Source organism: Salmo trutta, chromosome 15, assembly GCF_901001165.1.
Source record: "Salmo trutta chromosome 15, fSalTru1.1, whole genome shotgun sequence".
NCBI lineage: Eukaryota > Metazoa > Chordata > Actinopteri > Salmoniformes > Salmonidae > Salmo > Salmo trutta.
This window is the reverse complement of record NC_042971.1, coordinates 35,817,980-35,844,904: the sequence shown is the minus strand read 5'-3', so window position 1 is coordinate 35,844,904 and position 26,925 is coordinate 35,817,980. Positions and strand designations below refer to the sequence as shown.

Below are 26,925 nucleotides of genomic sequence, written 5' to 3'. Positions count from 1 at the left end.
CTCATAGAGAGTAATACACAGAGAGAGAACGTCACACACCACAAGAGCCAACTGGGGACCAGAGATGCACAGTGAGTGGTGGACTAGTAACGTTTCCCAGACCCTCCAGGAGCATGGCCGGTGTGCTGCCTGCTCCTCCATCATCATCACAACAGAGGGTTTCTATACGCGTGCCTTCAGCAATGATCGATCGCAAACCCACCTGCTAATTCTGCCATGCTTTAAAAGGTACCGCTCAGGTACCACCTCACTTATCTCCATTCACTGCCCCTTTCCGACACTTTAATCACTCTTTTTGTACACTCACAGCCTCAGACGGGTTACTTTCCATCTTCCCACACGTCGTTTGGCCCCGTGTGTAGGGCCCTCTGGGACCGGCAGGCTCGTAAACATGGGGAGGGGGAGGTAGGGGGGGTGAAAGGTCAAAGTGAAAGGAGCGTTCGGCCCTGCTCAGGGACACCCGAGGGTGATGTGGTGAGGCTGTGAGGCTGGGCTGGGTCCTCCCTCCACCCCTCTTCTGGTTTATTTTCTCTGATGGGCCTGGTGTAAATATCCTGCTTTAAAGCCCTGGGAATGGGAATGCGTACAGTGCAGTCAGGCCCTCCACAGAGGTAGACGTAGTGGGAGAGTAGAGCTGGATGGAGAGCGGGGGAGGAGAGACCCCCAGTGAGCCCCTCCAGCTGCCATGATGACATCACTCAGAGGAGAAGAAGAGATAGGTCGCTGCCAGCTGCAGTGGTCTCTGATACTGCCTCGCACTCTCACCATCTGCCTGTTTACGTTCAATGGTTTGGATGTATGCCATATGGATGCGTGTGTGGAGGAATGTATGTATTTGTTGACATGACTTCCCCTGTGTCTGACTAACACAATGATGGGCAGCATCCATATGTGTGTGTGTGAGAAAGTATGAGAGAAAGAGAGGAGAGATAAACACACTGGGAACATCTCACCAGAACAGCCAACAGAGTTAGGTGAAGCATTGGTCAGGGCTTACTGGGTTACTGAGGTACTAATTGGGGTCCAAGGGGCTTGCTGCCTGTCTAGGGAACTGTTAGTTACTATGAGTTAATAAAGGGCTCTCGGGTCTGGCCCTTCTCTCTTTCTTATTCATTCATTGAGTATAACGAGGCTGCATGCATTAGCGTTTCAAAGGCCAGTCTGCCTGCTACCCCCTCAACCACCTGAACAGCACAGAGCAGAAAACACACGGCCACTCTCTACCCATCTCACTCTGGCCATTAACAACCACTAACACAGGACTCACAGCTGCTCCTTTTACAGGAGGCCTCGTAAGGGGAACACCAGACATTGTATAATACTGTGTGCCTATGGAACGCTGGCCATCTCCATCTGCTACAAGCAAAGAATATCACTCAGTGGAATATGAGGGGGGAAACAAAAGTATTTTGCTGATATGAACAGGTGAGAGTCTTCCTGCCACGGTGGAGAGACGAGAGGCAGTTGAATGTGAGCAAGCTGTGCAGAACCAGAGATCACAGGTTACAACTGTACTGTCTGTAGCGTGGCAAGAAGCAATCCAGACACTTTTTACCTTCTTAGCAGTTGGCACTTACATTTATTATTAATCAATCTAGCACCAAAGGGATCAAATATGCCCACATCCTTATCATACCCATCACTAAAGTGACTGATTATACCTCTTTTCAAAGTGTCTTTGGGTTTTAGAAAATCCTATCAATTATTAATTTTGATACCCATTCTTTATTTTTCCTGATTGAGGGGAAATGTACAGGAATAGAAAGTCATATACGATTGCATACCTGGGAGCATGTGTGTGCATTCCCAAACATGCAATTATCACAAGGCAGCAGGAGTTTTGTTGGAAGCTTGATGCATAGTTACCGGATCCAAACAATCATTTTAATAAAGTGTCCTCACACTGTAATTGTGGTGCCCAGTACACTTTAAACTGGATTTAAACAAGCAGGCTGGTAGAGCCTAGAGGCGAGGCCCCAAGAGTGTTATCCTCTCCTTGTGTCCATGGCAACAATATTATCATACATGTCCCTACATCTTAAATACCTCTCCATTCATGTACATCTGTCTAAATACAGTGTTGCTAGAACAGTGCCTAGGTTAGCCCACAGGGTACAACATTAATACTGTCTACTACACAGGCCAGGGTTGGTAAAACACACTGGATGCTTTAGAGGAATTTCCAACAATTTGCTTGGTCATTATGAAAGATAATACTGTCTACTGTCTGGGGTTTGTGATTATGGAAAGGTAAAGAATAGGACTGTAAAAAAAAGGCCTGTGAGTGAACCTCACACGATTTGATATGCTGCATTACAGTGGGCTTAACCTGTCCAAACAGATCTGGATTGGAGGGAAGGGTTGTTGTGTGATAGGTCACATGCTTCCCTCTGATCCTTACTTTCATGGGTGACTAGGAATCCTGTGCACAAACGAACTACAGTACAGTAAACGAGAGAACACACACGTTGACCTTATTTGGCTCTTCTTATGACCAGGATCAACATGAGCTCTCCAGGCGTTGAACTTTAGAGTTCCTCTCTACTCTACCGCTAAACCGTTGGCTACTCGGAATCCATGGCATCCATCACCTGGTTACAGCAGGCTTAGCTACTGTCATTATTTGGCCCCTGTAAGCCCTTTCTTATGACCAGGATCACGGTTTATCGTCTCCCAAGGTCTATTATTTTGATCATTATATAACAGAGTTACTCTATCGGAGTACTGACGTGGTGGCTAATCATCACAAAGGAAATTCAACCTGTACTGTTGTACAGTAACAATGAAAAAATGTGTATCTACAAAAGAAAGAAAAAGAAAGAAAATAAGCAGAGTGTAGGGTCCTTACTCTCGCTCCTTCTCACTGAGCTTGTCTGTGATGGTGTCCTTGATGGAGGAGCGGGAGCCTTTGTGGATGACAGGATACCTGAGAGGGATCTGCAGGAAGCAACTGATCATCAGCACCAAGTGGGCTGTGTAACCCAGGGCAACCGCAACGCTCCCATCATCCTTCGCTGCAGGACAAAACACAACACAGAGGTCAGTCAGTTTCTGTTGGACAGGTTTACTGTGAAATGGTCTCATAGGTTTTATAAAGTAAGAACCATTGTTGAACGGGTCTGATAATGAAATGCCATGCCTGTTAATCACTTCAATGGCTGTGGTTTAATGGGTTATTAATCCAACACATTTTAATGCTACGACTAGAAACTAAAGTTGGTCAAAACGGCAACAATGAGCTAAGCAGTCTCAGTGTTTGAGAATTTCTTTAACGCTTCATGAAGCTCCACTTGAAAGCAAGTGATCAGCAACAGTCTGACTGCAATTCTCCTGTATTTCATACGTGTTTCATATAAGTTCATTACGTTGAAATGAAAGATCAAATCGTAACGTGGCAATATAATTGGTACGTGGTAATATAATAAAGACGTCACAAACTGGAAAAAACTTTGGTAACCAAGTAATCACACTGATGAAAAGCAGGCACATTTACATGGGCAAAGTGTTTTCGAAATGACATAGAGTGGGTTTTTGGCGACGCAACACGCAAGAAAACTTCAACTGCTGTAGAATACCTAATTTACTTAAAAATACTTCATTTATTTCAGAAATGTGCGTGAAAAGCAAAAGAGTCACGTAAAACTATCCCTGCTGGGCTCAATTGCATTTTAGGGGAAAATTAGACGGTTCTGGTTTCATGAACATTTCTGACTAGAAAACAGGTCCACCACCTCGTTGAAGTAAAGGAACTGCTTTCTTTGACAGCACATTAAGTTGTTTCAAGTTCTCAACTGCCGAGCAACAGGACATTGCTCCGGGCAAAGTGCTTATACTTTCCAAATCCCCAAATCATAGTGCTTTTGTCTTAATGCTTTGGAATAACAGACCGCTGCCTCAGTGAATAGTTGACTAGGAGTGCTTTGGTGTATAACTAGAAGACCCTGAACTATACAATTCTTGTGTCTGCACCTCTGATACCAGCAGAGGCCATGAAGCTGACTACCTTTTATAATGCCAATACTTTCTATAACACTAGTTCTATCCAACAGGAATGTCAGATAAAGGAATCATAAGTCTAACTGACATGTACTGGGGCAAATGGAGAACCTTTTAAATCCAAAGTCAGGTAGCCTCAAATGAGGACTTAGTTACCTCAGAGAGAGAGAAAGCACTGGGGGGCTTGTTTCCACCCCACTACCCCTTCTTCTTAGCAGCAAGTCCCCTCTCCCCTCACCTTCTCCAGCCTCCCCTCCTCTCTCCTCTCTCCTCCAGTCTCTCATCCAACCTATCCTCTCTCTTCTCTCCCCTCACCTTCTCCAGCCTCCCCTCCCTGCTCCTCTTCTGTCTCCTCCAGTCTCTCATCCAACATATCCTCTCTCTTCTCTCCCCTCACCTTCTCCAGCCTCCCCTCCCTTCTCCTCTTCTGTCTCCTCCAGTCTCTCATCCAACCTATCCTCTCTCTTCTCTCCCCTCACCTTCTCCAGCCTCCCCTCCCTGCTCCTCTTCTGTCTCCTCCAGGCTCTCATCCAACCTATCCTCTCTCTTCTCTCCCCTCACCTTCTCCAGCCTCCCCTCCCTGCTCCTCTTCTGTCTCCTCCAGTCTCTCATCCAACCTATCCTCTCTCTTCTCTCCCCTCACCTTCTCCAGCCTCCCCTCCCTGCTCCTCTTCTGTCTCCTCCAGGCTCTCATCCAACCTATCCTCTCTCTTCTCTCCCCTCACCTTCTCCAGCCTCCCCTCCCTGCTCCTCTTCTGTTTCCTCCAGGCTCTCATCCAACCTATCCTCTCTCTTCTCTCCCCTCACCTTCTCCAGCCTCCCCTCCCTGCTCCTCTTCTGTCTCCTCCAGGCTCTCATCCAACCTATCCTCTCTCTTCTCTCCCCTCACCTTCTCCAGCCTCCCCTCCCTGCTCCTCTTCTGTCTCCTCCAGTCTCTCATCCAACCTATCCTCTCTCTTCTCTCCCCTCACCTTCTCCAGCCTCTCCCATCTCCGGTCCCCAGTCACCTCCAGCATCACCCCTCTACCTTCTCCCCTCAGTCTCCCCAGGCAAGGCTGGTTGGATTAGGCTGTGCAGCCCTGACCCCAGTGGCTCACTAATCTACCACATCCTACCCTGCAGGCAGCCCTCTCCTGTCTGTCACCCAGCAACAACACAGTTCCAGACATGATCGGCTTAATACTGGGCTGGCCCAGCTCTCAGGGAGGGCCCCACAGAAATCAGAGCAGGGGTGAAGTGTCAAAGGTCAGGCCTCTATGATGGGGTAGTTTCAGGCTGGGCTGCTGTATAGGTGTAGTGGTTAAGGTGGTGTTAGACAGGAACGTCTGACCAGGTAGACCCTCCTTCTCACCTCCTATAGGCCTCTGTCCCTCTCACTCTCTGTTCTACTACACAGCCACACCACGTGCATAGTCCCTCAAGGCTGAGAGGGAAGGGAGGGCAGGACAGGTTGGAGGGAGGTTGTGAGTGGGTTAGGACTCCCCCTGTAGGCCTCACCATCTCCTACTGCACTGCCACACCACATGCTGCGTGGTTTACTCACTAGATATCTACCACCCCCGCGGGGTGAGGCAGCATCTCCACAGGGGATGGGAAGCCACTCACCGCTGCAAATACAAACGACGAGCCATCAGGACGGGGATGAGGGGGAGGCTGCTGCATCCAAGGAAATGGGGGGCTGGAGATCGAGGCAGCGTTGGGGTAGGTCGGGGGATAGCAAAGGAGGGGTATTAAAAGAAGGCACACTGGTGAAACCTGGCTCTCATTAGTCCCCCTGCCTCAACCCCTCAACTTCACTTCCCCCTCCATCATGTCTTTGAAGTTGTGCTTCCCTGGCTGAGAAACCCAAATCAGATTTTCCACAACATATACGGGTGTGACATGGAGGGAATTAGATGAATAACACTTTCCAAATGTAAGCCCCTCTTGAATCAACATCTTATTCAGATCTCTGCCGTATAAACGCGCACAAACACAATGCCAAATCCTCATCTGCTGCCTTTAAAACACCCACAGTAAATGAGACAGACTTACGACATATAGTACTTTGCAGATTATACTACTCAGTATTCAGAAATACGCAGAAATGGTGGGCTGAACTTACAGACCAGCAGAGTGGTGTGACAAACTCAGAGAGAGAGTCCTTTTTTCAGTCTCATCCCTCCACTACCTCCCAGTCCCTCTCACCCATGGGTCCGGTCCTTATAAAGTAGCTGGGCAGCAGAATTCACAGACTCCAGAGGTCAAATACACAGGAAGCAATTTCCACATTCTTGGATGATGGGGAGCACTCTGTGGGTCCTGGGCCTGCTACTTAACAAAAGGTTGCTACTAGGGAGTATGGCGAAACCTTTCCGGTGTAACTACTCTGACTCTATATCAAGGTATTACATCTAGCCCATACAACACAGCTGTCTTGCACAGAGTCTCTTCCACCAGCCACTACTTCTAAAACACTTGTCATTGTACCTCAGAGCAGATATTGTTCTGTGTCCCAATTGCACTCTATCCCCATTCCCTATATGCTGAAGTGCCCCCAACAAATTATAGTGCACAATACATAGGGAATAGGGTGCCATTTGGGACTCAACTATAGTGTCCCAATTACAGGAGAGGATCAGAGCATCAGCTTAAAACGGATCCACGGAACCACTGATATCACACAAACCTCAGACGGAGTACTGGCTCACATTTACTACATGTAGATGGTGATGTGGAACCAAAAGAGAGGTCAGAAGTTTGAACCTTCAATAAAAGGAAGCAGATGCACCCTGCTTTATGAGTGTCTCTGTGTCACTCCAAAGCCTTCCGTTTCCCGTTGAAATAGATAGGTTACCTTGGAAATCCTCAGAGTTGGGCAGCTTCACTCCACAGATGACATAATCGGATTGATTAGCCTGCAGGGAAATTAAACAAGTTTTATGAGAATGAGAATCCAAGAACCAACAATGCCATATTCAGAAAACAACAGAGAAAACAGAGAGAGAGGAAAGGGAAAAGCTTCGGGAGCAAAAAGGGCCCTCTCCTTAGAAATGGTATTTTAATGACCACTGAGTATTTAAGCTGTTCAGCTCCGTCGCAGAACATTTCAGATTGAAACTTTAACCGATTTCAAAACACAGGGAATGTAAGTGGTTGGCCACTCCAAAGACTAATAAGGGCTGAGAAAACATTTCTCCCCAAGCTTTTCTCTTCTCTCACTCAAGGTTCTCTCTTTTGTTCGCCATCGTTGTCATGCCATAGAGCTGACTACAGCCTATACTGTGTATGTGGGACCAGGCTCATTTCTAGCATTACTCAGGAGGAGGTTACTCACTGCCGTGGTGACCACGTCGATGGGGTAGATGTAGGACAGCTCAGAGAGAAGCTGACGACAGCGGAAGGTGAGCTGAGCGTTGGACTTGAGGAACAGCTCTCTGGGGAGACAGACACAGAGACAGTCACTTGATGACTCAGTCAGACTCACTGCCTTATTACTGAGCAACACAAAAAGGACAGTAACAGAGGAGGAGGAAGAGAACAGAAGGAGGACTGGGGACAGAGAAGAGAACAGAGGGAGGACTGGGGACAGAGAAGAGAAGAGAACAGAGGGAGGACTGGGGACAGAGAAGAGAACAGATGGAGGACTGGGGACAGAGAACAGAAGAGAACAGAGGGAGGACTGGGGACAGAGAAGAGAACAGAGGGAGGACTGGGGACAGAGAACAGAAGAGAACAGAGGGAGGACTGGGGACCGAGAAGAGAAGAGAACAGAGGGAGGACTGGGGACAGAGAACAGAGGGAGGACTGGGGACCGAGAAGAGAAGAGAACAGAGGGAGGACTGGGGACAGAGAAGAGAAGAGAACAGAGGGAGGACTGGGGACAGAGAAGAGAAGAGAACAGAGGGAGGACTGGGGACAGAGAAGAGAAGAGAACAGAGGGAGGACTGGGGACAGAGAAGAGAAGAGAACAGAGGGAGGACTGGGGACAGAGAAGAGAAGAGAACAGAGGGAGGACTGGGGACAGAGAAGAGAAGAGAACAGAGGGAGGACTGGGGACAGAGAACAGAAGAGAACAGAGGGAGGACTGGGGACAGAGAACAGAAGAGAACAGAGGGAGGACTGGGGACAGAGAAGAGAAGAGAACAGAGGGAGGACTGGGGACAGAGAACAGAAGAGAACAGAGGGAGGACTGGGGACAGAGAACAGAAGAGAACAGAGGGAGGACTGGGGACAGAGAAGAGAAGAGAACAGAGGGAGGACTGGGGACAGAGAAGAGAAGAGAACAGAGGGAGGACTGGGGACAGAGAAGAGAACAGAGGGAGGACTGGGGACAGAGAAGAGAACAGAGGGAGGACTGGGGACAGAGAAGAGAACAGAGGGAGGACTGGGGACAGAGAAGAGAACAGAGGGAGGACTGGGGACAGAGAAGAGAACAGAGGGAGGACTGGGGACAGAGAAGAGAACAGAGGGAGGACTGGGGACAGAGAAGAGAACAGAGGGAGGACTGGGGACAGAGAAGAGAACAGAGGGAGGACTGGGGACAGAGAAGAGAACAGAGGGAGGACTGGGGACAGAGAAGAGAACAGAGGGAGGACTGGGGACAGAGAAGAGAACAGAGGGAGGACTGGGGACAGAGAAGAGAACAGAGGGAGGACTGGGGACAGAGAAGAGAACAGAGGGAGAACTGGGGACAGAGAAGAGAACAGAGGGAGGACTGGGGACAGAGAAGAGAAGAGAACAGAGGGAGGACTGGGGACAGAGAAGAGAAGAGAACAGAGGGAGGACTGGGGACAGAGAAGAGAAGAGAACAGATGGAGGACTGGGGACAGAGAACAGAAGAGAACAGAGGGAGGACTGGGGACAGAGAACAGAAGAGAACAGAGGGATGACTGGGGACAGAGAACAGAAGAGAACAGAGGGAGGACTGGGGACAGAGAACAGAAGAGAACAGAGGGAGGACTGGGGACAGAGAAGAGAAGAGAACAGAGGGAGGACTGGGGACAGAGAAGAGAACAGAGGGAGGACTGGGGACAGAGAAGAGAACAGAGGGAGGACTGGGGACAGAAAAGAGAAGAGAACAGAGGGAGGACTGGGGACAGAGAAGAGAAGAGAACAGAGGGAGGACTGGGGACAGAGAAGAGAAGAGAACAGAGGGAGGACTGGGGACAGAGAAGAGAAGAGAACAGAGGGAGGACTGGGGACAGAGAAGAGAAGAGAACAGATGGAGGACTGGGGACAGAGAACAGAAGAGAACAGAGGGAGGACTGGGGACAGAGAACAGAAGAGAACAGAGGGATGACTGGGGACAGAGAAGAGAAGAGAACAGAGGGAGGACTGGGGACAGAGAAGAGAACAGAGGGAGGACTGGGGACAGAGAAGAGAACAGAGGGAGGACTGGGGACAGAAAAGAGAAGAGAACAGAGGGAGGACTGGGGACAGAGAAGAGAAGAGAACAGAGGGAGGACTGGGGACAGAGAAGAGAAGAGAACAGAGGGAGGACTGGGGACAGAAAAGAGAAGAGAACAAAAGGAGGACTGGGGACAGAGAAGAGAAGAGAACAGAAGGAGGACTGGGGACAGAGAAGAGAAGAGCACAGAGGGAGGACTGGGGACCGAGAAGAGAAGCAACTGGATCAAATAGACAGGGATATAGAAAGGCAGGAGGATAGAAAGGGGGAAATGACAGGAAATGGGTATAAGGGAAAGATGAGGAGGTGATGAAGAGGGGAAGGGGGGATGGGAGAGAGACAGAGAAGGTACTGTACAATACAGTAATATACACTGAGTGTATCAAACATTAGGAACACATGCTCTTTCCATGACATAGACTGACCAGGTGAATCCAGGTGAAAGCTACAATATGATCCCTTATAAATCCACTTCAAATCAGTGTAGATGAACGTGAGGAGACAAGGCTTAAAAATCCATAATTAACCTAACACAATTGAGACATGGATTGTGTACAGTATGTGTGCCACTCAGAGGCTGAATGGGCAAGACAAAAGATTTAAAGTGCCTTTGAACAGGGTATGGTAGTAGTAGGTGCCAGTTACACCGGTTTGACTGTGTCAAGAACTGCAATGCTGCTGGGTTTTCCCGTGTGTTTCAAAAATAGTCCCCCACTCAAAGGACATCCAGCCAACTTGACAACTGCGGGAAGCATTGGAGTCAACATGGGCCAGCATCCCTGTGGAAAGCTTGACGCCTTGTAGAGTCCATGCCCCGACGAACTGAGGCTGTTCAAGGGCGAAAGGGGGGGTGCAACTCAAGGAAAGTGTTCTTAATGTTTGGTATACTCCGTCTATATGAATAACATGAGAGAGAAAAACAACAAGAGTGTGGATGGGGAAAGATGTGAGGCGAGACCTGACATCTCAGTAAAGCTTGGGAGGAAGAGAGAGAGGGAGAGAATAAGGGTGCAGGTAGGGGGATGGGGAGGTGGGGTGAGGGATGGATGGAGGGTAGCTAGGGTGTCCGTTAGTAATGAGGGGTGACGGTGCGTTAATTGGAAACTGAGGTTGAAGAGAACAGCAAGGGTGTGTTTGTCTTGGCCCAGGCCTGGATGAGGGAGACGTAATGGCTCAGCTCTGAATCATCTCCACAGTAATTGTAATAGCAACTCAATTATCATAACTGCCAAATTACCAGCCACTCTTTTCCCCCCCGGGACAGGTCCAAAAATCACCACAGGCCCCTTAGACCAGCCCTGGGCTGTTCCATTAGCCGACTTGGCGGGGGGGGACAACCCATCAGCCTGACCTGCCTAGGTGAGAAGAGGAAACGTCTGGAATAATGTTTGCTTTCTTATGTCCACCTCTTGACAGCTACTGGAGTCTGACTTCAGACAAGTCAGAGAACTCAAAAGTGTGTGTGTGTGTGTGTGTGTGTGTGTGTGTGTGTGTGTGTGTGTGTGTGTGTGTGTGTGTGTGTGTGTGTGTGTGTGTGTGTGTGTGTGTGTGTGTGTAAATATATACAGTATGGCCTATGTGTACATTGTGTGTGAACATGTGTGACTATGTGTGTGTCCCCCATTCAACTATTTAAACCAGCACTTGGGGAGTAGAGTTTTGTGGATAATGGCCCATCAATTCAGACAGATGAAAAGGTGTTGGGAGAAAATGATCATTGGATATGAACAGCCTTTCCTCCATGCTCCTCGTCACCCCATTCTGCTCTGCCTGTGGTCGGCCTCCTGCCTTGGCCCTCACCATTACACAGTTGAAAATCTCTGGTCTTACTGTGGTGGCTTTGTAGATTCAGAAGATCCAGATGATTACCATGTTAATCATTTGATCCTTCCTTCATAGAAACCTCACATCTCAGTCCAGCAGGCTTTCTGTTATCTCTTCTGGTTAAGCCCAGACGCAAGACCCTCAATTCCCACATCAAACCCAAACCATCAAAGACTGACACATTTCCAGAAACCTGGTTATTACATGAACTCAGCAACTCTCCCTAACAAACACTTCTTGTTTTGCCCAATGAACTTTAAATACGCTTTTTTTCCAGGGATGGACGTTAGGCAGATGCATGAGTGTCAAAATACATTTCCCTGGTTACATGATGCGTTGGTGGGTTTCTTTGCCGGCCAGCTATAACTAGTGTGTTTACTGTAGCAGTGCTGTTGCTTCTGCTCTGCCTTGGCCCCATCACTGCCAGGTACCCAGCCAAACAAACTCTGTACCCAGGGTGCACCCCTGCAGGCCAAGGCAAACACATCAGACTGGTCTTTGACACAATCTGCTTATTCTCGCTAGGGCTAAAAACACAAATAGGCAGCGCCGAGCCAACACCCCCTCTTTGTAAGCAGAATGTAATCTCCCCACAGCATTTAGAACAATTGACAGCATATTAGAACACACCATTCTGTGGGGCCTGGGTAATTTCTAGCAGATGGCGTGGTGAACCAACGGGATGGAGCGTGGGTGTGAGTGTGTGTGTCTGTGTGTGTGTGCATGGATAAATAAATGCTTCAATTACAGGTTGACACGTACCTTTTGGCAGTGCATTCTTTCTGCTGCTCTGTTAACGACTCCCTCTCCATCGCCAGACTGTGGTGTTTGGTGGAGAACGCTTCCTCTAGGGAGAGATGAGAGAGAGAGAGAGAGAGAGAGAGAGAGAGAGAGAGATATGAGAGAGAGAGAGATATGAGAGAGAGAGAGATATGAGAGAGAGAGAGAGAGATATGAGAGAGAGAGATATGAGAGAGAGAGAGATAGATATGAGAGAGAGAGAGAGAGAGAGAGAGATATGAGAGAGAGAGAGAGAGAGAGAGAGAGAGAGAGAGAGAGATATGAGAGAGAGAGAGATATGAGAGAGAGAGATATGAGAGAGAGAGAGATAGATATGAGAGAGAGAGAGAGAGATATGAGAGAGAGAGAGAGAGAGATATGAGAGAGAGAGAGAGAGATATGAGAGAGAGAGATATGAGAGAGAGAGAGATATGAGAGAGAGAGAGGAATATGAGAAGACAGAGAGATCGAAAGAAAGGGAGAGATGAATATGACCGAGAAAGAGAGTGATAGCGAGAGACATGAAAGTAAGAGGGAGAGAGAGAAAGAAAGAGAAAATTAGGTGGTAAATTACCAAGTGAGTTCTGTTCTGGTAACTTTACACAGGTGTCTGGGCGTGTTTCTTGATCTAAGGCCTTCCACATTAAACACTGGAAACATCACACGGTTACTTTGGTCAGGAAAAAACTATTTCCTTCCGACACGCATCATATAAAACCACTACACATGAATAATGATGCTAGGATTTGTTTGACTTTTGTAGTCAAATAAAGTCAAATAAATAAAAGCATTTAGATAAGGACGAGTGATTACAAATGTAACAGCGATACGGATGAACCTAGGCATATTAAAACCACAGTCCAAACTCTGCACCTGGAACAACGTACGATGGGACAAAGAGTTTTGGACTAAATGAACGAGCATGGTTTTGTGTGTTAATAGAAAACACCTGACTTTGGTACTGCACGTACAGCGCCACATTCAAAAAGGCAAACATCTTCACCTGAACAAATATGATCTGGCTATCAGACATCAGTACCAACCCCTACTTCTCCCAACCATCCCATCTCATGTACCCTGCTGTTGACAGGCTGAATGGAGAGTGGATAAGTGAGGCTCCAATACACACTCGTCTTTAGACACATTTTAAAACCCAGCTGGTTCAAATGAACCTCTCTTCCACTGCATGTTACCTGTCAAAGCTGGTCTGCCCAGACAGAAAGTCCAAAGAGGGGGGGGGGTGCAAGGAGAAAGACAGAAGGGGAGGTTCGGGTGCCAGGGCCAAATCTTCATCAGATTAGGGATGACAAGAAAGATACTGTTTGTGATTGGGCAGATTAGTCAGCCCGTTTGGTTTAAACGATGTCTCAAAAACAGTGTTCAAAAGGTTGGGTCCCCCTTCGCCTGCATAGGCCCTGAGCTCTCCTAGGCTTTTATGTAACCGCCACTACACCCCCCCCCCCCCCACACCATCCCTCCATCCCTCTCGCCAACGCATCAAAGCCTCTGCCGCCAAACTAAAACAAATGGAGACACGTGTGTGTAAAAATGTGTGTGTGTGTGTGTAGAAGGCTATGGTGCCATGTTTAGCTATGTCACACAGCTTTAGAGATGTTATTCTTTCACCACCCACCAATGTTGTGTTCTCTCCTCAGAGACAAAATAATAATATCCACCTTCACCACCTCCATGTCACAAGCGGAAAAACGGCCACACGTCCTAATATAAGGAGCTACCTCTTTCCATCTCAGTAGAAAGGAAAGCGAAATAGAGAGAGTGAGTGAGAGAGAGGAACGTGTGTGTGTGTGTGTGTGTGTGTGTGAGGAGAGGGAGAGAGAGAGTAAAGAGAGAAAGTGGAAGGGAGGGAGAGAGAGAGAGAGCAAAGGAAAGCTGAAGGTACAAGGGGATAAAAGCATGAAACAAGGACAGGTTGTGTTACTGTGTAACGATGGAGGAAGTAACTGAGCTGTGACCCGTGTTGGTACGAGACAGATAGCCATGAAACATCACAGGATGTCTGCCCTTTAATAAGAAGTGGGGGGGAAGAGAGAGAGAGAGAAGAGAGAGAGAGAGAAGTACTACAGTTGAAGAGAGGAAAAATTATTAGAGGGAGAAAGAGAAAGACAATGAATGACAGTGAGAAAGTTGTCTCTGGTTGGTCCTATTATATCTCCTCTAGGCCCAGGTCCAGTTATACCACTCAATCACTCATTAGTAAGATAGTCGCCCTCACTCACTCAACATGGCCACTGTGCAGCTGAGGGAGCTGGTGACTGTGGGTGTAATGGTGCTAGGTTTAGTGTGGGGACCAGAGTGCTGAGCTAAGTCCAGTGTTGATATGATAGACACCCCCACATCTCTCGCCACTTTAAAAAACCTTGACTCTTAACTCTGGGTTACTGACTCCGCCACTGACGTTTATTGGCCTTCAGTCGCCTCGGTGGGGAGGCAGAGAGTGAAAATAACTGTAAATAACCAAGACTTTTTACTGCCCTAATTTATAACGTCTGCTCAAGGTGGTAGAGGGGAATATTAGGCGAGAGGAAATTGTGACAAGAAAAAAGCGAACCAGAGGAAGAGTAGTGTTGACGCCATGACTGTACATTAAGCAGGAGGCTGTGGGGGTTAAGGTTAAAATAACGCTCCGTCTTCTCTGGGCTTTGTCTCGGTGAAGAATCACAGCTCTCCTCGAGCCTCTTACACAAACACACACAAACACAGGCATTCACACGAATATGCATACACACAAACATGCAAAAACACACAACCAACACAGGGCCAGGGATGCAGTCCACCATCATAGCAAATCAGTGGCCATTGGACAGCCAGTCGTTAACCTGTCATCCAGATGATCCCTGGCCCTGGTGCTGTCCTATCAGCTAGAAGTTCACACACTGTCAAGAGTGTAGCACACACACCCACAAACACCCCCACACACACAAACATCTACCCATACACAACCACCGACACACACAAACACCCACCCACAAACATCCACACACACACACACAAAAACCCACCCACGCACAAACACCCACACACAAACACCCACCCACCCACACACCCACCCACAAACACACAAACACCCACCCACCCACACACACACACAAACAAACACCCACCCACCCACACACGAACACCCACCCACCCACACACGAACACCCACCCACCCACCCACCCACACAAACACCCACCCACACACAAGCACCCACCCACCCACCCACAAACGCCCACCCACCCACGCACAAAAGCCCACCCACCCACGCACAAAAGCCCACCCACCCACACACAAAAGCCCACCCACACACAAAAGCCCACCCACACACACACACACCCAGTGAGAGCCGGCTGGCGTCTGCCAGCTTCCTAGCATTCCTCACATGTCTGCACCCTCACAAACACCCCTGTAGGCACTGTATATTTGGGTTTGACCCCCATTTGTTTTGACAGTAAAGGGGATCGTCTGAAAAAACGTCACTTCACAGAAAGGAATGAGGACCGGAAACAGACAGAGCAAATGTGATATGATCCTAAAGACTGCATTCACTGACTGTGTTTCAGTAAAGCTCAATGTGATCTAGCCTAGTGGGCAGCCTGGGGGGGACGTGGGAAGAAATCAGAGACTCTGGTCCTCCTTGTTCACTGAGGTGAGTCAGGTGACCAGGTCTCTTACTATGGAAACCATACATACCTAACCTAATCTTGTCCACTACCAGGTACTTTTCCTTCTCTCTTTAAATAAACACATGTCCTCTCAGCGCAAAGGACATTCTTAATCTGAGCCTGCAAGAATTCCGTCCAGCAGTGGTCTGAGTGGTGACAGAGGATTAAGGGTCATTCGTCAGGACGGGGACACAAAGACAACCATACCCTGACCCCTCCTAGTAGTGTGTGTGTGTGTGTGTGTGTGTGTGTGTGTCCTACTGTGTGTGAGCCTGGAGGTTATGAACACAGTGTGTGCAGGGATGCTGGGCTGCAGTGCAGACGACCAGTGAAATCAATAACACAAGTCATCTTAGGGAGAACCAAGCCACCATGGCTTCCTGCCCTTTGGCCAAACACAGAACCTGGATCCATCAGAGACTTAGTCCCCCCAGTCCTCTTTGAACACACCCTACAATACCCTGCTGTTAAACAACACTGCCCACCCCAACCTGCTGTTAAACAAATACAATACCAGACTGGTCAGAGAAACCAGGAGAGGAAGGAGGAGGGAGACGGAGAGAGGGACACGGATGGGTCTGCCAGAAGGAGTGGTGGGTCAACATGATCTGGCCCCAGGTCCATCAGAGACACGACCTCTCAAAAAAACTGGACGCTCATTCGATGTGCCTTCCCTAATTGCTCATATTCCTCCTATGTCTAGCAGGTGCCATTTTTTATGAAAGGTTGATAACACACCTCACAGTCACAAAATGTATGAATGCATATACTTCGTACAGGACAGCTGTGTACGTACTTACAAAATGTGATGAACTTAATTATCTAAGCCACCTGGATAATCCCATATATCTACAGTATATGAGCCAAGACGTTAATATCAATGCCATACAAGTATGTATGTACTGTTCTGTGCGTGTGCATGTGTGAACCTGTCTGTGCATCATGGTGGTGGTGTTGAATACGAACTCTGCATGGCTTTTTATTTCCCTGCGGACATAACGGATATGGAGCAGTAAACATGCCAGTAAAACAAACCCACCCATCCCAGACATGATACAGCCGGCAGTTATTCTGTTATTGAACCCATATAATTGACTCAACGACGCCATAAAACGCTAACGGGTTACATTACCGGCCCTGGTACCGGCCCTGGTAGAACAACTTGGCTGGCCGGCACAGAAAAGTCTCTGTCTGAGAGTGTCGCACGGCCAGGGGGAAAACTGTCACTGTAGTGGAGTGACTCAGAGACTCCAGCCGGTCAACAGTGAAAGAGGTTTCCTGTGTGTGAGGTGCTGTACTGTACTCTACTGTACTGTAATGGTCTGGAGTGGAACATGCAGTAAAATAAGTAGTCCAAGAACAGCAGTTGGCTGACCTTCAGCATACCAGTCTCGCAGGATCTGTCAAAGGTAGTGCACTACACAGAATACTAGGGTGCCGTTTAGGGCAACCCCAGTGTAAGGTACATAACAGGAGTACAATCCCATATGGACCCCAGTCCCCACACTATACTCAATTTGACATTTTAATATCTCGTGGCTTGGAAAAATGCCAGTCAATTGTGTCTAACTCCAAATTACACCTTACCTTTCTTCTGAAGCTGTGCTCTCTCCTTCTGCCGCAGGTCTGTCTCCCGGCCCAGCACCTTCCTCTGTCTCTCCAGCTCACCTCGTAGCATCCCGAGACGCAGCTGCATACACTCCCGCTCCTTCTTCTGCAGAGAGAGAGCGAAGAAAGGAGAGAGGTGGAGAGGAGAAAATGAAGAATAAACAGTGTGAGAAAGAAAAAGAAAGAGAGTATATATATATATATATATATATATATATATATATATATATATATATATATATATATGTTTCACCACAGCAAGTGCTTTTCATTATTCAACACCATATCCCCATTAGGTCTCTCAGAACAAGCCACACAATCTAGGGCCAATCCCATAACAAACTCATTCAATACGCCTCTCATAACCCATTATACACTGTCAATACTTGATGGATGAAGCCAAGCGGGGCCTCAAACAAGGTCTTTCAAAAGAACCCTTCCAAAAGCCCTCACGAGAGAAATTGGAGATCCTCATACAGAGGGCAAAAACGAGTTAACCCCTTCGTGTCCATAACGGAAATGTATAATTTCCTTTGGTACACTTGTTCTCTGAGCTTACTGATGGACAAATCAGAAAAAATGATTCTTCAATTGGCCAAAGTGTTTGTCTACAATACAATTTTTTGATATTGTACTATATTTAGTCTTTGGACACATTTTATGAATCAAGTCATGTGAATACATGTTCAAATGATCAGATCTTAATAATGTGTGGTATAAACACAAAAGTATGTGGACAAAATTAGTGGATTTCGCTATTTCAGCCACATCTGTTGCTGACAGGTGTATAAAATCGAGCACATAGACATCTCCATAGACAAACATTGGCAGTAGAATGGCCTTAATGAAGAGCTCAGTGACTTTCAACATGGTACCGAAATAGGATGCCACCTTTCCAACAAGTCAGTTCGTCAGATTTCTGCCCTGCTAGAGCTGCCCCGGTCAACTGTAAGTGCTGTTATTGTGAGGTGGAAGCGTATAGGAGCAACAACTGCTCAGCCGCGAAGTGGTAGGCCACACAAGCTCACAGAACGGGACCGCCGAGTGCTGAAGCACGCAAATATCATCTGTCTTCGGTTGCACCACTCAATACCAAGTTCCAAACTGCCACTGGAAGCAACGTCAGCACAAGAACTGTTCGTCAGGAGCTTCATGAAATGGGTTTCCATGGCCAAGCAGCGGCACACAAACCTAAGATATCCATGCACAACGCCAAGTGTCGGCTGGAGTGGTGTAAAGCTCGCCGCCATTGAACTTGGCAATGCGTTCTCTCTGGAGATGAATCACGCTTCACCATCTGACAGTCCGACTAGGGAATTGGTTTGGCGGATGCCAGAAGAACGCTACCTGCCGCAATGCATTGTGGCAACTGTAAAGTTTGGTGGAGTAGGAATAATGGTCTGGGGCTGTAATTCATGGTTTGGGATGGTCCCCTTAGTTTCAGTGAAGGGAAATCTTAATGCACCAGCATACAATTACATTTTAGCGATTCTGTGCTTCCAACTTTGTGGCAACAGTTTGCGGAAGGGCCTTTCCTGTTTCAGCAAGACAATGCCCCCGTGGACAAAGTGAGGTCCATACAGAAATAGTTTGTCGAGATCGGTGTGGAAGAACTTGACTGGCCTGCACAGTGCCCTGACCTCAACCCAATCAAACACCTTTGGGATGAATCAAAACGCCGACTGCGAGCCAGGCCTAATCGCCCAACATCAGTGCCCGACCTAACTAATACTCTTGTGGCTGAATGGAAGTCCCCGCTGCAATGTTCCAACATTCAGTGGAAAGCCTTCCCAGAAGAGTGGGGGGGCACCAACTCCATATTAACGCCCATGATTTTGGAATGAGATGTTCGACGAGCAGGTGTCCACATACTTCTGGTCATGTATTGTGTATGCGTGTGTGTGTGTGTGTGTGATGCATGCGCATCAAAACTATGAAATAACACATATGGAATCAAGTAGTAACCAGAAAAACTGTTAAACAAATCAAAATATATTTTATGTTTGAGAATCTTCAAAGTAGCCTCCCTTTGCTTTGTACGCTCTTGGCATTCTCTCAACCAGCTTCATGAGGCAGTGACCTGGAATGCATTTCAATTAACAGGTGTGCCGTGTTAAAAGTTCATTTGCGGAATTTCTTGCCTTCTGAATGCGTTTGAGCCAATCAGTTGTGTTGTGACAAGGTAGGAGTGGTATACTGAAGATAGCCCTTTGGTAAAAGACCAAGTCCATATTATGGCAAGAACAGCTCAAATAAGCAAATAGAAACGACAGTCCATCATTACTTTAAGACATGAAGGTCAGTCAATACAGAAAATATCAAGAACTTTCAAAGTTCAGTCGCAAAAATCATCAACCATTATGATGAAACTGGCTGTCACGAGGACCGCCACAGGAAAGGAAGACCCAGAGTTACCTCTGCTGCAGAGGACAAGTTAATTACAGTTAACTGCATCTCAGATTGCAGGCCAAATAAATACTTCAGAGTTCAAATAACATACACATCTCAACATCAACTGTTCAGAGGAGACTGTGTGAATCAGGCCTTCATGGTTGAATTGCTGTAAAGAAACCACTACTAAAGGACACCAATAATAAGAAGAGACTTGCTTGGGCCAAGAAACACGAGCAATGGACATTAGACCAGTGGAAATCTGTCCATTGGTCTGATTAGTCCAAATTAGTGATTTTTGGTTCCAATCGCAGTGTCTTTGTCAGAGCTGTTTGAGCTCAGCTCTGGATCCAGAGCTGTTTGACGAAGAAGGAGTGATGGAGTGCTGCATCAGATGACCTGGCCTCCAAACTCACCTGACCTCAACCCAATTGAGATGGTTTGGGATGAGTTGGACCGCAGAGTGAAGGAAAAGCAGCCAACAAGTGCATAGTATGTATGGGAACTCCTTCAAGACTGTTGGAAAAGCATTCGAGGTGAAGCTGCTTCAGAAAATGCCAAGCGTGTGCAAAGCTGTCATCAGGGCAAAGGGTGGCTATTTGAAGAATCTCAAATATAAAATATATTTTGATTTGTTTAACAGTTTTTTGGCTACTACATAATACTTAATGTGTTATTTCATAGTTTTGATGTCTTCACTACTATTGTACAATGTAGAAAACAGTAAAAATTAAGAAAAACCCTTGAATGAGTAAGTGTTCTAAAAACTTTTGACCGGTAGTGTATATATCAACAATATCTAAATAAATCCACACACTCTCTCTCACACACACCACTAGAGAATATGCAGTATAAGCAAATCCAATGCAAGTCAATAGAGACTGGAGAGAGAGTAATTTTACAAAATTCTCTCGCATCTTAAACATGTTCAGATCTTAATTGTTGGTATATATATTGCCTGGAACAACATTTTTATATATACATTTTTGCAATGTATTAAAAATAAAAACACCAGATTTACATAAGTATTCAGAACCTTTGCTATGAGACTTGAAATTGAGCTCAGGTGCATCCTGTTTCCATTGATCATCCTTGAGATGTTTCCACAATTTGATTGGGGTCCACCTGTGGTAAAATCAATTGATTGGACATGATTTGGAAAGGCACACACTTGTCTATACAAGGTCCCACAGTTGACAGTGCATGTCAGAGCAAATACCAAGCTATGAGATCAAAGGAATTGTCCGTAGAGCTCCGAGATAGGATTGTGTCAAGGCACAGATCTGGGGAAGGGTACCAAAACATTCCTGCAGCATTGAAGGTCCCCAAGAACACAGTGGCCTTCTAAATCCTTAAATTGAAATAGTTTGGAACCACTAAGACTCTTCCTAGAGCTGGCCACCGGCCAAACTGAGCAATCAGGGGAGAAGGGCCTTGATCAGGGAGGTGACCAAGAACCCCATGGTCGATCTGACAGAGCTCCTCTGTGGAGATGGGAGAACCTTCCAGAAGGACAACCATCTCTGCAGCACTCCACCAATCAGGCCTTTATGGTAGAGTGGCCAGACGGAAGCCACTCCTAAGTAAATGGAACATGACCACCCGCTTGGAGTTGCGAAAAGGCACCTAAAGGACCCACAGTCCATGAGAAATAAGATTCTCTGGTCTGATGAAACCAAGATTGAACTCTTTGGCCTGAATGCCAAGCATCACGTCTGGAGGAAACCTGGCACCATCCCTACGGTGAAGCATGGTGGTGGCAGCATCATGCTGTAGGGATGTTTTTCAGCGACAGGGAGACTAGTCAGGATCGAGGGAAAGATCAACGGAGCAAACTACAGAGAGATGCTTGATGAAAACCTGCTCCAGAGCGCTCAGGACCTCAGACTGGGGTGAAGTGCCGGGTACTATTTAATGAAGCTGCCAGTTGAAGACTTGTGAGGCGTCTGTTTCTCAAACTAGACACTCTAATGTACTTGTCCTCTTGCTCAGTTGTGCACCGGGGCCTCCCACTCCTTTTTCTATTCTGGTTTGAGCCAGTTTGCCCTGTTCTGTAAAGGGAGTAGTAGTACACTGCGTTGTACGTGATCTTCAGTTTCTTGGCAATTTCTCGCATGGAATAGCCTTCATTTCTCAGAACAAGAATAGACTGACGAGTTTCAGAAGAAAGGTCTTTGTTTCTGGCCATTTTGAGCCTGTAATCTAACCTCCAAATGCTGATGCTCCAGATACTCAACTAGTCTAAAGGCGGCCCGTTTTATTGCTTCTTTAAATCAGTTCAACAGTTTTCAGCTATGCTAACATAATTGCAAAAGGGTTTTCTAATGATCACTTAGCTAATCCAAGTTTATCACTTTAAAAGGCTAATACATCGTGCCATTGGAACACAGGAGTGATGGTTGCTAATAATGGGCCTCTGTACGCCGATGGAGATTGTCCATTAAAAAAGAAATCTGCCGTTTCCAGCTACAATAGTCATTTACAACATAAATAATGTCTACACTGTATTTCTGATCAATTTGATGTTATTTTTAAATGGACAAAAACTTTTCCCTTCCCTTTCAAAAACAAGGACATTTCTAAGTGACCCCAAACTTTTGAACGGTAGTGTATATACCAACAATTATTAAGATCTGAACATGTGTAAGATATGAGAAAGAGGAAAAACTCTGAAATTACTCACTCTCCAGTATCCATTGACTTGCATTTGCTTATACTGCATGTAGTCTAGGGGTGAGTGTGTGAAAGAGAATGTGTGGATTTCTTTGTATATATAATTTAAACAAGTATTCCCATGACTTGATTCATGAAACGTGTCCAAAGACTAAATATAGTACGATACAGAAACAGGTCAAATAACAATATTATATGCTTTTAAACATTTTAATTCTGAAATGCATTTCAAAATACATATGTGACTCGTTTCAGGAAACTAGGTGTATGTCGCGGGTCACTACTTCACAGGAGAGCCATTTGAACGTAAACTTTTTTTTTTAGCAAAATGCGTTTTTTGGCAGAAATCCCTTCTGGAACATGTGACCTTTCATGTGCCTTAGTAACAGACCTGTATGACATCTGTAAATACGAACACAATTGTTAAATTACGAGCCTAGTTGGTTTAGCCACAGAAAAAGTCAGCAACCTTCCCGCTAGCCATGATTGGCTGAGATAATGAGTGGGCTGGACATGCCGAGACATGAGTACGGATTGGTCTGCCATATAGCACGCTTCTGTTTCTTGGAGCTGGTCAGTAAGTGTAGGTATTTCTGTCTAACGCAGCTTTTTTTAAATGTATCGTGTAGTAGAACTGTGTAAGTGTTGCTCTCCACTTTCTGGAGGACCGAGTTTTGAAATCAGTGGAATTACAGTATGATAGCTAAGGAGATGGAGAAAACACCTGACTCCGGATTACATCTTCAAACTAAGGACAACCATAACATCCGTGACAGGAAGAAGCGTCCATCTGTGATGTATACGGGTAAGATAGTCTAGCTCGCTACATTTTCAGATATTACACTTTTCTAATTTTGACAGAAAGTAATTTTCATTTCAAGTTAAAGTATACTGTTAGCTAGCTAGCTAATATTATGTGTATGATCTTATAATTTGTATCATCTCAGAGCCATTTGCTTTGCTAGTTATATCCTAATTTTAGCTAGCTAACATTGAACCTGGTTGGTTAGCTACCTGCATATTCATGCAGGGTAGTAATGTCAGGAGTTGGGATTATGGTTCAGTGTTTACCTAGCTAGCTACATGTCTTAACAAAAGACCACTATGCAAGTACCTTTTCAATAGAATGTCACTGCGACAACTGTTGATAGAAGTAGCTGGTAAATTTGCTCTACTCTGATTTCAGAGCACTCTCGTCTGAGTGTGCCAGAGCGCAGAGTAACTGATAAATTAACACTCAACACCCGCTGAATATGGCCGCTGTCAGTAAACGTTGCCAAAAAAAACGTAAATTGTTGCCAGCAGCACAGTTGCAGTCACCAACGCTCGGGATAACATAAAAACAGCCTAACCAGCTCTGCTAGGGCGAGAAAATGGTCAGTGAACTGTTCTCTCATTTGTGTCTGGAAGTAGCTAGCAAGCTTGCCAACGTTAACCAGTTAGCTTGGGTGCTTGACTGTTGTTGTTTAGACAGAACGCTCAGATAAACTCTTAAAGAGATGGGTGGGGCTAAAGCTTAAGAGGGTGTGAACGATGCTGAATGGGTGTAGACAAAGAAGAGCTCTCCAGTAGTAATACCAAAACATTCAAAGGCCATTTTCTCAAAAGTGAGGTTACAAGTTTATCAACTTTCAAAGTAGAATTACTTTCCAGTTGTTCCTCAAATGCAGTGTATTATATACCATTTAGTACCTCTTTATCCAATGTAAAAAAAACACTTTCAAATTTTGCTACATAAGACAGAACCAAGGCGGTCGATCACATTTAGAAAACAATTCATGCATTTTCTCAAAATCCCAACTTAGATTGTCATTATCTATCATACCTCCAGTGTCAATCTTAAAATCTTCAATGTGGCCTGTGTAGACACTTGGACTAACCTACTATGTTGACACCAATGTCATGCAATTACACCATATGGAATTTGTAGTTCAAGGACGTGAATGGGTTTGAGGTCACTGCCAAGGGAGAGAGAGAACACCGCACTAACTGGTGTAAAGGACCAGTGTGTTATGTAGCAGTGTTATCTGATAGAAGTGGGTGGGCTTTGTGACGGGTTCATTCTGGGACTGACATTGTGGCTGAACCCTCTAAGGCCTGGAGCAGGGCTCACTACAGCCAGGAGAGGCGAGGCCGGGCCTTTAGCTGCCTTGTCTTGACTGGACTTTCCTCACTTCTGCCCTTTTCTCTCAGACCAGGGGTCTTCTGTCTTTTCTCTCAGACCAGGGGTCTTCTGTCTTTTCTCTCAGACCAGGGGTCTTCTGTCCTTTTCTCTCAGACCAGGGGTCTTCTGTCCTTTTCTCTCAGACCAGGGGTCTTCTGTCCTTTTCTCTCAGACCAGGGGTCTTCTGTCCTTTTCTCTCAGACCAGGGGTCTTCTGTCCTTTTCTCTCAGACCAGGGGTCTTCTGTCCTTTTCTCTCAGACCAGGGGTCTTCTGTCCTTTTCTCTCAGACCAGGGGTCTTCTGCCCTTTTCTCTCAGACCAGGGGTCTTCTGTCCTTTTCTCTCAGACCAGGGGTCTTCTGTCCTTTTCTCTCAGACCAGGGGTCTTCTGTCCTTTTCTCTCAGACCAGGGGTCTTCTGTCCTTTTCTCTCAGACCAGGGGTCTTCTGTCTTTTCTCTCAGACCAGGGGTCTTCTGCCCTTTTCTCTCAGACCAGGGGTCTTCTGTCCTTTTCTCTCAGACCAGGGGTCTTCTGTCCTTTTCTCTCAGACCAGGGGTCTTCTGTCCTTTTCTCTCAGACCAGGGGTCTTCTGTCCTTTTCTCTCAGACCAGGGGTCTTCTGTCCTTTTCTCTCAGACCAGGGGTCTTCTGTCCTTTTTTTGCCCATGGACCTCCACCCAGGCAAACCGGAGACCCACGGACCCCCATCATATGTTCACACGTCTTGTCATTAAATTAATAATAATTGCAGGGGGAAGTAATCAACATTTTAAATGATTTGATTTGGTAGATAGTTTTCATTATTTTGACCTCCCTACATTGTAATTGGAAGAGGAAGTGTAAACACTAACATTGCCTATTATCTGAAAAAGGGAACTCAAAACACATTTTTGCTAATAGCAGCTATTTAGCTGGTTAAAGAAAGGTTAACCATGTTTTGGCAAACATGTACTGTACGAGGAGAAGATGAGAGAGCACCAACATCACCTATTCACTAATTTATCAGCTGCAGACGAGCCAATGGAGTTGGTGGGGGGGGGGGGGGGGTAGAGTTAGCCATTATATTGCAGTCCTAACTATCCAAGGCCATGCCAGGCCAGGTAGATGACGATGAGTCCATGATGAGTGCTAAACTGAACTAAACACTTCTCTTCCCTGGCAGACAGCTGGCTGTAGATTGATCATGGGACTGCGGGGCACAGGGGTGACGGAGGGGGCTGCACCAGTGAAACATTAGATTCTGATTACATCGGAGTGGACAGAGAGACTGAATCCTGCTGTGGTATTCACCACACAGCCTGAAGTCACAGTTTATCACCATATCAAACACTTCAGACTGTCAGAGCAGTAGGAGAGAAGCTGAGCTGTGTGTTTAGGTGTGTGTGTGTCCAGATGGCTTCCAAATGGTCTCGCTTGGAGAGGGGGAGGAAGGGGCATATGAGAAATGATCATGAGAGATGCGAGGACTGGAGGTTCTCAAACTAGTGTGGGGGTGACAAGATAAATGTGCTACCATGTCAGAAATAGTACAGCATCAGCATAGCAGCCTTTAGGGATGGGGAGAAGGTGGTGCAGGGTCACACACACAGGGCTAGCATCAACACCAGATGACATCTAGCTCATCACATGCCCCGTCGCCTGGGTATACCTGGATAGAGCCATTAGTATATGCAAGTCATTAGTCAACATCTCCAGCCACCACAGGGTGCCTCCCTATCAGGCCCCAACACCATCCCCTAACATCTCACTCTATCTGGGGTTCACTTAAGGCCTGTTGGGAGGCCCCCTCCAGCCCTGGATGTACTACCCCCCCAAAATGAAGAACAGCGCTTGCTCTTTCGCAGGGCAAAAAGTTGGAAAGATTAGAGGAGAAAGAGGGATGGAAGGATGGATGGAGAGATAGCTTGTCCTCCAACTCAAACCCATTTTGATTCCTCTGATCAGTATCATAATCCACCGCCAAGGAGGCTAATGAAGACCAGAGAGAGAGTAAGCTGACTGAGCATCTCCCTCCTCTTCCAGTCTGGCTGCTTGATATGATCATCCCAGTCAGTCCTGCATTCTTCCATCCTCTGACCCACCAGGAATTTTAACCTTGTTATTTAGAGAGAGCATTTATTTTGCCAGTTGCCTGCAGCTGTGTGTGGTATCAACACACACACAGGCAGGCACGTACACGCACGCAGGCACAAATGCAGGCACGCACGGACACACACAGATGGCGATCGCAGCAGGGTCAGTAAATGCTGATACGCCTCTTATCAAGGTCTTCTGAGGCTTTTTTAGGAAAACAGAGGGTGTCAGTCACTCAGACAGGCTTGATAGAGCCCCCATCTCCCGGAGTGTCAGAGCCCATATGTAGTGCAGGAATGCTGCAGCTCGCGTGTTAACCACCACCAACTACAGCCCTCCTCTAGCCTTTTGCCAAATGCCAGAGT

General features: G+C 46.6%; 1 protein-coding gene across 2 annotated transcripts in view; it reads right to left on the bottom strand.

Annotated features, from left to right (window-relative positions):
• LOC115148894 (UV radiation resistance-associated gene protein) overlaps window positions 1-26,925 on the bottom strand; it is a 161,027-nt gene that overhangs the window by 88,361 nt on the left and 45,741 nt on the right. For both annotated transcript variants that reach the window (XM_029691190.1, XM_029691191.1), the window contains exons 8-12: window positions 17,240-17,366; window positions 11,972-12,056; window positions 7,313-7,412; window positions 6,833-6,893; window positions 2,849-3,014 (exon numbers count right to left, since the gene is read on the bottom strand). In XM_029691190.1, coding sequence (XP_029547050.1) covers window positions 2,849-3,014; window positions 6,833-6,893; window positions 7,313-7,412; window positions 11,972-12,056; window positions 17,240-17,366 — 539 coding nt within the window. The remainder of the gene's footprint in view (window positions 1-2,848; window positions 3,015-6,832; window positions 6,894-7,312; window positions 7,413-11,971; window positions 12,057-17,239; window positions 17,367-26,925) is intronic.